The 12,283-nt window shown below is 44.4% G+C and overlaps 1 protein-coding gene across 1 annotated transcript in view; it reads right to left on the bottom strand.

The window, feature by feature from the left end:
- The window catches only part of PYGB (glycogen phosphorylase B), a 53,618-nt gene that overhangs the window by 31,935 nt on the left and 9,400 nt on the right, over nucleotides 1–12,283 (bottom strand). Inside the window, exon 2 of the mRNA XM_067707427.1 lies at nucleotides 3,097–3,198. Within this exon, the coding sequence (XP_067563528.1) occupies nucleotides 3,097–3,198 (102 nt within the window). The remainder of the gene's footprint in view (nucleotides 1–3,096; nucleotides 3,199–12,283) is intronic.

The following is a 12,283-nucleotide window of genomic DNA, read 5'->3' as shown; positions in this document are numbered from 1 at the left end:
GTGGCACAATGATATAAATGTACTTAATACCACTGAACTGTACACTTAAAAACAATTAATATGGTAAATTTACATTATGTATATTTTATCTCAATTTTTTTTAATTGGAAAAAAAATCAATTATAAATGTGAGGGTTTATTTCTTGATTCTCAATTTTATCCCACTGCTTTGTCTGTCCTTATGCCAGGACCACACCTGTAGCTTTGTAGTGAGTTTTGAAATTGGAAATGTGAGTCCTCCAACTTTGTTCTTCTTTCTCAAGATGTTTTAATTAATCCTGATCTGTTGCATCTGCATCTGGATTTTAAAATCAGCTTGTCAATCTCTGCAAAGAAGCCAAATGGAATTTTACTGGGGACAGCAATGAGTCTAGATCAGTCTGGGGAGTCTCGCAATCTTTATTTCTTTGGCCGCGTGGGTCTTTGTTGCTGCACGTGGGCTTTCTCTAGTTGCGGTGAGCGGGGGCTAATCTTCGTTGTGGTGCGGTGGCTTCTCTTGTGGCAAAGCACGGGCTCTAGGCACGCGGGCTTCAGTAGTTGCAGCACGTGGGCCCTAGAGTATGTGGGCTTCAGTAGTTACGGCACATGGGCTCAGTAGGTGCAGTGCCTGGGTTCTAGGGCACATGGGCCTCAGTAGTTGTGACACACAGGCTCAGGAGCTGTGGCTCGCGAGCTTAGCTGCTCCACGGCATGTGGGATCTTCCCAGACCAGGGATCAAACCCGTGTCCCCTGCACTGGCAGGTGGATTCTTAACCACTGTGTCACCGGGGAAGTCCCTGCAATCTTAACATTAAGTCTTCCAAGCCATTAACAGGGGATGTCTTTCCATTTTTAGGTTTTCTTTCTCTCAACAATGTTTTATAGTTTTCAGAACATAAGTCTGTGTCTCTTTTGGACAAAGCAGCAGGTTAAACACAAGCTGGGGACACTCTACAGAACAAACCCAGTTTCAACAAATACACTGCAAGGCAGACAAATTAAAAAAGAGGAAACGCTCATAGATTATGCTCATAGTTGCACAGATGCAACTAAGTTTCTGAACATACTATTTAAAAAACTTTTAAGGCGATCAGAGAAATTCGTACACTGCCTGAAAAACTGATATTACAGAATTGTTACTATTTTACAGGTCATGATGGTATGACCCTATCTTTAAAAATATCCATTGAAATATTTACAAGTGAAATATTATATTTGACATTGGCTTAAACAATCTGGGAGTGGTGGGGGCATAAGGGAAACAAGACCGGCCAGGACTTGGGCTTACGGACTGGCGAAGCCAGGTGATGGTATGTGGAAGAAGTTCATCGTAACAGTCACTCAATTTCCATATATAAAGTTTTCTACAATAAAAAAATTTTAAACGTGTCCTTGATAGCTCAATCAGGAGACACTGGCTTCTTCTGAATTTCTAGTTTTTAGTGCAACCCGCTCCCAGAACTAGCCCTGGGTGATGCAGCGGCAGCATGTTTTATTTTTGACACTGCACTGTAACTGGGGAGCCTGGAGGGAGGAGGCCTCCAGCCCTGCATCACTGACAGTCCCACCCACGGCGTCTGGTACCCGCCTTGTGCCTGGAAGGAAGGCCAGGCAAACGTGTGCCTGAAGATGCTCAAGTTCTGTCATCATGGAAACTTTTCAAACACAAGCTTAATTAAAAGCCAAATGGCAAGTGAAATACCATTTTTAGGGAAAAAAAATGTACAATGTTTAGAAAGATATATGCCTCCTTGTGTTTTCTAAGTTTCTATAATTAACATCTTATTTGTGTAGTGAAAATTATAAACAGGGAATTCCCTGGTGATCCAGTGATTAAGACTCTGTGATCTCCTTGCCAAGAGCCAGGGTTCAATCCTTGGTCGGGGAACTAAGATCCCACAAGCCTGCAGTGCGACCAAAAAAAAAAAAAAAAAAATTGGCTTCAGGAATAATAAACAACCACTTTAAGTAAATATTTTAAAAACATTATAAACAGATAATGCATATTTATGGTATAAACATTCCCTAAAATATTTACTACCTGTAAGAAATATACAGAGAAAATGTTTCAAAAACTGAAATGCTTTATACGACTGTAAACTCCACCGTTCTGTGGTCCTTATAGACATGTTCTAACATTCACAGTCAGTAAATGAAACTCAAATGACAAATCACCTGGGAGGATAACCTCCATCTTTTTAGATAACTGTGAGCCTAAGGTTCCTATTTGGGGGAGTCAATTATTTTTCCAAGTTTTTATTGTGCCAACTGAAACTACTTGTCCCAGATGCTTGGCTCCCCTAAGTCCTGGAGGGGAGACAGGAGCCCCTGTGATGTCAGGACCTGACAGCCACAGGAGGCTCACACCACCCTGCTTCCAACAAAGCCCCCAGAGCACCTCCCACCCCAACACCAAAACCAAACAAAAGCAAAGGCAGGGGCAGGTGCTGGGGGAAGGAACGACTCTGGTGAGGACCCTTCCACATACGTGCAAAGGGCAGGGGTGCTGCCCATTCACACTCTAGAAATCCTACACTGAGCGTCCGGCGCGGGAGGGAGACAGTGTCCACAGAGGGGGTACACACACAGTAAACAGACACGGCCTATTCCAGCTCTGCCCTAAAACTGCAAATCAACCGTGAAAGGGGGAGGCCTCTGAGTGAACAGCTGTCAAAGATGAAGCTCAGGCACAGGCAGTGTTTACTCTGAGCAGGGGAGAAAGGGCAATTTTATAACTAGACGGCAGGACCAGTGTCTTGGGGTGGGGGAGGGGAGCTGGCGGTGGGTCACTGGCTCAATAAAGTGGAGAGAAATGGGACGATACCAACCATTTCTGCCACGTGGTAAACCCGCCTGGGGTTGGGGTACGGAGTGCAAAGGTCTAGAAGCGTCAAGCCTTGGCATCGGGACGCACCCAGTCCTTGCCCTCCAATGCATTAGCTCCCATCCACTTGTGCTTTCTCCCCTTGAGCAGGAGTGTCGCCCACCAACCCATTCTCCCCGACGCCCGAGCCATTTCTCCCGTCCCAGATGGCAGCGCTCACCTCTGCAGGGCCTGGATTAAGACTCAGTGCCCACGAGAGGCCACCTAGCATCCTGTCCCCAAGGACCCATACCTGATAGATGGCTTCGTCACAGGCGTTCTGAAGGCCCAGGTTCACCATCGTGTTCTGTAGTGTGCGGCCCATGTAGAATTCCAAGGAAAGATAGTAGATGCGCTGAGGAAGCAAAAGGAAGCATCTTAGACTGTGCATTCCACCCCACACATGAGAAGAGTCCGGTGCCGGGAAGACCTTCTTAGGGGCTTCGCTCAGTCAACCCTGCACTTACCTGCACATCCCTAAAATGGGCTCACTCCCTTCAGCCTTGGCCAACCTCAGCTTTCCAGGGGCAGCCCCGTAGTGGGGGCCCTTCGAAAGTAGTCTGTTCACTGCCCTTCTGGAGTCCCCAAGGGGATGGAAACGAACCACTGCCTGAGGTAGGGAGGCAGGGAGGGGCAGTCGTGGGGAACAGACTCCCAGGACAGACAGAGCCAGGTCTGAGCTTGGCGGGGCCTCTTCCCAGCCACGCCCTCGAGGAGGAGACCGTATCGCTCACATGGGGTGAAGCAGCCCTGCAGGATGAACAGCTTCTGATACCTGCACTAAGTACTCAGTGCAAACGGCACGGTCAACACAACGGGATAGATGGATGGACACGTCTACTTCCACCTGCTGACTGTTTGCTGGCTTTGGGGGACTGAGAGGTAAACCTCCATGTAAACGAGGTGACGACCACCAACACTCGCTGGGGGCCACACAGGGTTCAACACTTCCCGCGCCTGGTGCCACCTGCCCACACCCCAATGGGCCACGGGAGGCGGTGGCAGAGCTGAGATCTGGCCCGCAGAGTCCTGCTCTCATACAGGGCTCCATGCTGCCTCCAGCTGTCAAGGGTAAGGCCTTGGGACTTCCCTGGAGGTCCAGTGGTTAAGGCTCCACGCTCCCAATGCAGGGGGCACGGATTCGGTCCCTGGTTGGGATCCCTCATGCCGCACAGCACGGCTAAAAGAATAAAATAAAATAAAACTAGAACGCTCAAAAAAAAAAAAAAGAGTAAGGCCTTGATGAGAGAAGGGAAAAACGCTTCCCTACAGAAGAATTCTGATTAATAAACGCAGAAGGAAGGGGAGGAATGGAAAACCACCATGAGAACAGCACAGGAACAGCTGCGCAGGTGACCACCGTGGCTCTAGGGACTGACTGGATATTCTGCACAGCCCTCCAAGTGTCTCCCCCCACATAATCTTAATCGCCGTGGTGGTTTTAGCAGATGCCCCCCAATTCTCTGATAGCCTTCACTCCAGGAGGTGGTGTGGTACTCAACCCCCTCCCGCTGAGGGTGGGCTGGTCATGGCAACTCCCTTCCGACAAATAGTCTGGAAAGGGAAAACTGCAAATTCACAATTTTGGATTGTGATGATACCTTCCCCACATGATCAAGGTTAACTTCCCCAGTAACAGGTCGGGTGATATGCTGTCATGAGAAGGGGACCTCGCCTCCACGGTTTTCTTTCCAAAACTCCCAACCCCAGACTGACGGTGAGAAGCATCGGTCAGACCCAAAGTTATGGACATCTGTGGAACTGCCTGACCAGCATCCGTCAGATCTGTCAAGATCACAGAGGACAAGGAAAGACCAACAACCACTGCAGATAGAAGACTAAGGAAATAGGACAACTAAATGCCCTGAGGACCCTGGATTAGGTCCGGGACGGAGAAAGGCCATCAGAGGAAGAACTGACAGGAAGTGCTGAGCCAGCGCTAACTTCTTAGTTTTGATACCTGTGCTGTGGTCACTCAGGATGTTACCATTGGGGGCAGCCGTGAAGGGCACGTGGGCATGCTACACTCTTTTTGCAACCCTCTGTCAACCTAATATTGCCTCTAAGTAAAACGTAAAAGAGCAAAACCAGGCCTTGAAAAGGTGTGTGTCTGTGAGCTGTGCACGTGCACGATGATGAGAGAGCACGTCTCGGTCTCAGGTGTGAATCCACGGGAGAGCGCTGGCGGCGCTACGGTTTTACCTTTCCTATAAAATTTCCAAAATATGCAATCTAAAAAATCTACTTCCCTATGGGCTGCAGAATGCAGGGAGAAGAAAGGCCTGGATTCCTTCTCCTCGGGTGGCGAGAGGGCTGCTGGGGCCTGTGCACTTCAAGGAGACACCTGCAGAGGGCGACCTGCTGAGCCCCGTACCAGCAGCTTTGGAACCTACCATGTGGGCAGAGACACGCTGAAGGCGCTTTCTTATACCTTGTTTAGAATTCTGACCAGCAGCTGACCAGAAACATCTGAGCAAACCTGGTGACCATCTGCCAGCCAACAGCCGTTTTAGTGGTGCTGCCCTTTGGGTTTTTCCAGCAGCATTCACACCATCACTTCACACTTCACTGTAGTTGTTCTTAACCTACTCTCCTCAGAACCAAGAAGCAGCCTGAAAGGATGGGCCAGGTAGAAAGAGGCTCCCAACTTGCAAAACACACAGACAGGGGACCTATGTACACGGAGAGACATCCCATGTCAATGGATTGGAAGGCCTAATGCCGTGAAGATGGCAATAATCCCAAAATGATCCACAAATTCAACACAATCCCTGTCAACATTCCAGCTGGCTTCCTTGCAGAGTGACAAGCTGATGCTAGCATTCAGATGGAAATGCAAGGGGTCTGGAATAGTCAAAACAATCTTGAAAAAGAAAACAGAAGTGGAGGACTCACACACGTCTCAAACCTTACTACAAAACTACTGTCAGTGAGACTACACTGGCATAAAGAAGGACACACAGAGCAATGGAATAGCACAGAGAGTCCAGAATAAACCCTCACATTTATGGCCAACTGATTTCCAGCAGGAGTGCCCAGATAATTCTGTGGGGAAGAACAGTCTTTTCAACAAAAGGACAACTGGATATCCAGAAGCAAACGAATAAAGTTGGACTCCTCTTTCATACCATATGCAAAAAATTAATTCAAAATGGATCAAGAACATAAACGTAAGGGCAAAACGATAAAACTCTTAGGAGAAAACACAGGGGTAACTCTTTGTGACCCTGGATTAGGCAATGGTTTCTTCTGACATGACATCAAAAGCACAAGTGAAAAAACAGATAAACTGGACTTCATCAACATTTAAAACATTTGATACAATTAAGAAAGTAAAAAAGACAACCCACAAAAAGAGGGAAATGTTTTTTAATTGAAGTATAGTTGATTTATAATATTATTTTAGTTTTAGGTGTACAACATAATGATTCACAATTTTGATAGATTATACTCCATTTAAAGTTATTATAAAATATTTCCCTGGGCTTCCCTGGTGGCGCAGTGGTTGAGAGTCTGCCTGCTGATGCAGGGGACATGTGCTCCGGTCCGGGAAGATCCCACATGCCGCGGAGTGGCTAAGGTACGTGAGCCATGGCCGCTGAGCCTGCGCGTCCGGAGCCTATGTTCCGCAACAGGAGAGGCCACAACAGTGAGAGGCCCACATACCGCGCAAAAAAAAAAAAAAAAAAAAAAAAAATTTCCCTGTGCTGTACAATATATCCTTGTAGCTTATTTATTTTATACCTAGGGGTTCGTACCTCTTAATCCCCTACCCTACCTTGCCCCTCCCCTCTTCCCTCTCCCCATTGGTAACCACGTTTGTTCTCTGTATATTCAAGCCTATTTCTGTTTGGTTATATTCATTCATTTTATTTTTTAGATTCCACATATAAGTGATAACATACAGTATCTGTCTTTCTCTGTCTGACTTGTTTCACTTAGCATATAATACCTCCAAGTCTATCCATTCTTCTTGTTATGGCTGAGTAATATGCCACTGTGATACACATATCACATCTTCTTTATCCATTCATCTGTTGACGGACACTTAGGTGCTGCTATGAACATGCGGTGCATACTTTTGAACTAGTGTTTTCATTTTCTTTGGATGTATATTGTTTTATGAGTAGTATTCCACTGTGTATATTGACCACATCTTCTTTATCCATTCATCTGTTGATGGTCACTTAGGTTGCTTCCATATCTTGGCTATTGTAAACAGTGAAAATATCTTTTCAAATTAGTTTTCTCATTTTCTTCGAATATATACCCAGGAGTGGAATTGCTGGGTCATAAGGCAGTTACACTTTGAGTTTTTTAACAAACCTCCATACTGTTTTCCATAGTGGTTGCACCAATTTACGTTCCCAGTGTAGGAGGGTTCCCTCTTTTCCATATTCCTGCCAACATTTGTTATTTATGGTCTTTTTGATGATAGCCATCCTGACAGGTATGAGGTGACATCTCATTGTGGTTTTGATTTGCATTTCTCTGATGATTAGTGATTTTGAGCATTTTTTCATGTGCCTGTTGGCCATTTGTATGTCTTCTTTGGAAAAATGATTATTCAGGTCTTCTGCCCATTTTCCAATCAGTTTTTTTTTTTTTGATATTGAGTTGTATGAGCTGTTTATATATTTTGGATATTAACCCCTTATTGGTCGTATCATTTGCAAATATTTTCTCCCATTCAGTAGGTCTTGTCTTTCGTTTTGTCAATGGTTTCCTTTGCTGTGCAAAAAAAACTTTTAAGTTTAAATTAGGTCCCATTTGTTTATTTTTTATTTTGTTTCCTTCGCCTTAAGATAAAAAAAAACTGCTAAAATTTATGTCAAAGAGTGTTCTGCCTATGTTTTCCTCTAGGAGTTTTATAGTATCTGGTCTTACAGTTAGGTCATTAATCCACTTTGAGTTTATTTTTGTATATGGTGTGAGGGAATGATCTAATTTCATTCTTCTACATGTAGCTGCCCAGTTTTCCCAGCACCACTTGTTGAAGAGACTGTCTTTTCCCCATTGCATATTGTTGCCTCCTATGTCCTAGATTAACTGCCCGTTAAGTGGGTGTGTTTATTTCTGGGCTCTCTATTCTGTTCCACTGATCTATGTGTCTGTTTTTGCGCCAGTACCATACTGGTTTTTGTTAGTTTGTTTGTTTTTGTTTTTTTATTGGAGTATACTTGATTTACAATGTTGTGTTAGTTTCAGGGTGATTCAGTTATACATATATATATTCTTTTTCAGACTCTTTTCCCTTATAGGTTATTACAGAATATTCAGTAGAGTTTCCTGTGCTATACAGTAGGTCCCTGTTGATTATCTATTTTATATGTAGTAGTGTGTATATGTTAATCTCAAACTCCTAACTTATCCCTCCCCCACCCCCCTTACTCCTTTGTTAACCATAAGTGTGTTTTCTATGTTTGTGAGTCTGTTTCCTTTTTGTAAATAAGTTCATTTGTATCATTTTTTTTAGATTCCACATATAAGTGATATCGTATGATATTTGTCTTTCTCTGTCTGACCTACTTTACTTAGTATGATAATCTCTACATCCACCCATGTTGCTGCAAATGGTATTATTTCATTCTTTTTTATGGCTGAGTAATATTCCATTGTATATATGTACCACATCTTCTTTACCCGTTCATTAGTCAGTGGACACTTAGGTTGCAGTATCATACTGTTTTGATGACTGTAGCTTTGTAGCTTTGTGACTGTAGTCACAGCATGATACCTCCAGCTCTGTTCTTCTTGGAGAAAATATTTGCAAATCACATAGCTGGTAAGAGATCTGTATCAGGAATATATATATACAATTCAATAATAAAATGACAGCCCAGCGGTAGGTTGGGCAAAGGATCTGCACAGACATTTCTACAAAGAAAATACAAATTGCCAATAAGCACATGAAAAGATGACTAACGTCATGACTCATAAGGGAAATGCAAATCAAAAGCACAATGAGATGCCACTTCACATCCACTAGTACAACTATGATTAATAAGCCATCAGATAATAACAAATGGTTAGCAAGGATCTGAAAACTAGCTGATGAGAATGTAAGACGGTACAGCTACTCTGGAAACCAGTCTGGCAGGTCCTCAAAAGTTAAACAGTTTACCATTTGGCCCAGCAATTCCACTCCTAGACATATATCCAAAAGAAATGAAATCCTGTGTCCACTAAAAGACTTGTATTTAATAGTCAAAAGGTGAAAACAACTCAGATGTCCACCAACTTATGAATGGATAAATAAAATGTGATATATCCATACAGTGGAATATTATTCGGCCATAAAAAGGAATCAAGTACTGATAAAGCTACAATGAGAATGAACCTAGAAAACATTATGCTAAATGAAAGAAGCCAGTCACAAAAGACCACATATTGTATGATTCCATTTATATGGAATATAGGTAAATCTACAGGAACAAAAAGTAGATTAGTAGTTGCCTAAGACAGGCGGACGGGGAGTTTAGGGTGGGTAGCAGCTAAAAAGCGTGGGGTTTCTTTCTGGGGTAAGGAAAATGTTATAAAACTGACGGTGGTGATGGTTGCACAAAACTCTGAATATATCAAAACCACTGAATAAACTGTATACTTTAAATGGGTAAATTGTATGGTATCTGAATTTTATCTCAATAAATATTGTATGTAAGATAGAATACTTCCACTTATAAAGGTGGTAGGATAAAAATGTCTCTACCCACTTCTCCCTAAAACTCACTGACCCTAGGAAAACAGAGGTGGAAACTGAGGGAGGCAGAACTCAGCCAGAAACTGCCCCTTGTAACACTTCACCACCAAGCTGCAGGAGAAGGATGAGGGTGACTGTCCACTGCTGGTCTCTGCCTTCTGAGGCCAATGAAGGGACAAAGCACTTTACACTCACATGCGTGCACACATGTCTACACCCACGTGTGTACATGCATTCACACCCACGGCACACACTCACTCACACCTGTGTGCGCATGCACACACACACACACACACACACACACACACACACACACCACAAAACTGGGAACCAGGAGGGGCTGCTCCCTCCATGCTGCACACAGCAGGCCCTGCCCCATCATCCAGCTGCAAGCAACTGGCTCAGGAAGAATCCCCTCCACTCAGAGATGGAGCTCAGGGTCTACACCCTGAGAAGAAAAACAGAACAGACAGGAAATACAACAGACAAAGGACACCCAACATTTACCAAGGGCCACATGAAATCCATAAACACAGACCCATCTAAGATATCAAGAAACACTGATAAGGTAACAAAGGGACTCAACCAAGCACGGGAAAGAAGTAAAATAAATAAGAGATAAAACCACCACAGAAATGGAGGCAGCACTGAATGCAAAACAGCGGCACAGCTGAAAACAAAAAGCTGGCTGGAAAAGTGAGCAAAGTGGGGGAAAAGCATGAAGAGGACTGGAGAGAAAAATACCCATACGGAAGACAAAGAATACTTAACGTCTGCATAATCAGTGTTCCTGAAGAAAGAAAATGAATAAAATGTTAAAAAAACTTTTCAACATGTAATTTAAGAAAACTTTACATATATATTAAATCTACAAATTGAAAGAACATGCTTACGTACAAAAAAAATTCCAGTGTCCTTTAAATCACAAACACGTCGCAGTGTAACGAGTGATTCTGCAGAGCTGCCCTCTGCTCCACCACCGCTGTCACTGCTGCTCACGGCCCATTGCTTCCTCCTGACTTTTCACTGTCCTGGACACTATTTACTCTATACTTGAACTGATTTATTATTATATGGGGTTCCCAAAGCACGGTACCACACCTCCCTCTAGATGGGGCTTAGTAATCAACGTGAAAACACACTGAGATGACAACACCCAGCTGTCCCAGAGAGTGAGTGAATGTTTTGAGCAGCCATTCCCTTCTTCTAGGCACACATGAAGGCCATGCCTATTTATGGGGTTCTCCCAACAGGTTTTATAAAAAGTTGGCAGGGCATGGAGCAACAAAGCCCGTGAGCCACAACTACTGAGCCTGCGCATCTGCAGCCTGTGCTCCACAACAAGAGAGGCCGCGACAGTGAGATGCCCGTGCACCGCGATGAGGAGTGGCCCCCACTCGCCGCAACTAGAGGAAGCCCGCGAGCAGAAACAAGGACCCAACACAGCCAAAAATGAATAAAGAAAGAATGAAAGAAAGAATGAATGGATCAGATTTATATTTAAAAAAAAAAAAAAAAGTTGGCAGGGGACTTCCCTGGTGGTCCAGTGGTTAAGAATCCACCTTCCAGGACTTCCCTGGTGGCGCAGTGGTTAGGAATCCACCTGCCAATGCAGGGACAAGGGTTCGAGCCCTGGTCCAGGAAGACCCCACATGCCACAGAGCAACTAAGCCTGTGCGCCACAACTACGGAGCCTGCGCTCTAGAGCCTGTGAGCCACAACTACTGAGCCCTTATGCCATAACTACTGAAGCTCGCACGCCTAGAGCCCATGCTCTGCAATAAGAGAAGCTACCGCAATGAGAAGCCCATGTATCGCAATGAAGAGTAGCCCCCGTTCGCCACAGCTAGAGAAAGCCCGTGTGTAGCAACGAAGACCCAACGCAGCCAAAAATAAATAAATTAATAAATAAACTTTTTTTAAAAACCTTTAAAAATAATTTAAAAAAAAAGAATCCACCTGCCAATGCAGGAAACACAGGTTCCAGCCCTGCTCCAGGAAGATCCCACATGCCGCGGAGCAACTAAGCCCGTATGCCACAACTACGGAGGCTGCGCTCTAGAGCCTGAGAGCCACATCTACTGAGCCCATGAGCCACAACTACTGAAGCCCGCATACCTAGAGCCTGTGCTCCGCAACAAGAGAAGCCACTGCAATGAGAAGCCTGCTCATTGCAACTAGAGAAAGCCCATGAGCAGCAACGAAGACCCAAAGCAGCCAAAAATAAATTAATTTATTAAAAAAAAAAAAGAATCCGCCTTCCAATGCAGGAGACGCAGGTTTGATCCCTGGTCAGGGAACTAAGATCCCACATGCTATGGGGCAACTAAGCCCGTGCACGGCAACGACTGAACCCACGCACTCTGGAACCTGCGCACCACAACTAGAGAGAAGTCTGCGCGCCACACTGAGAGATCCCGAGTGCCGCAACTAAGACCCAACACTGCCAAAAATAAATAAATAATATTAAAAGAAAAAAAGTTGGCAGGTCAGGGATATGATCAAGATGTTTTTATTTTGCCTTTAACTATAAATATGTATTTTAAAAGTTGTAGTTCGATCTTTCTGCTACAGTTTCCAACTTTTAACTAGCACTATGAAAATAGCTTGATTATCTCTTTTTCTAAGAGATGGGTGCTGAGGGATAAAATGTTGGGCCCAGTCTTAAAGCCTCTGGATCTCTTTCATTTTCCTCCCAAGTTCAACATGGGTGTCCAGGGTTCAGCTGTGTATTTAGTTC

Source organism: Pseudorca crassidens, chromosome 15 (genome assembly GCF_039906515.1).
Source record: "Pseudorca crassidens isolate mPseCra1 chromosome 15, mPseCra1.hap1, whole genome shotgun sequence".
In the NCBI taxonomy this organism is placed as follows: Eukaryota; Metazoa; Chordata; class Mammalia; order Artiodactyla; family Delphinidae; genus Pseudorca; species Pseudorca crassidens.
The sequence above is the reverse complement of the archived record's forward strand: the minus strand, read 5'-3'. Positions and strand labels throughout refer to the sequence as shown.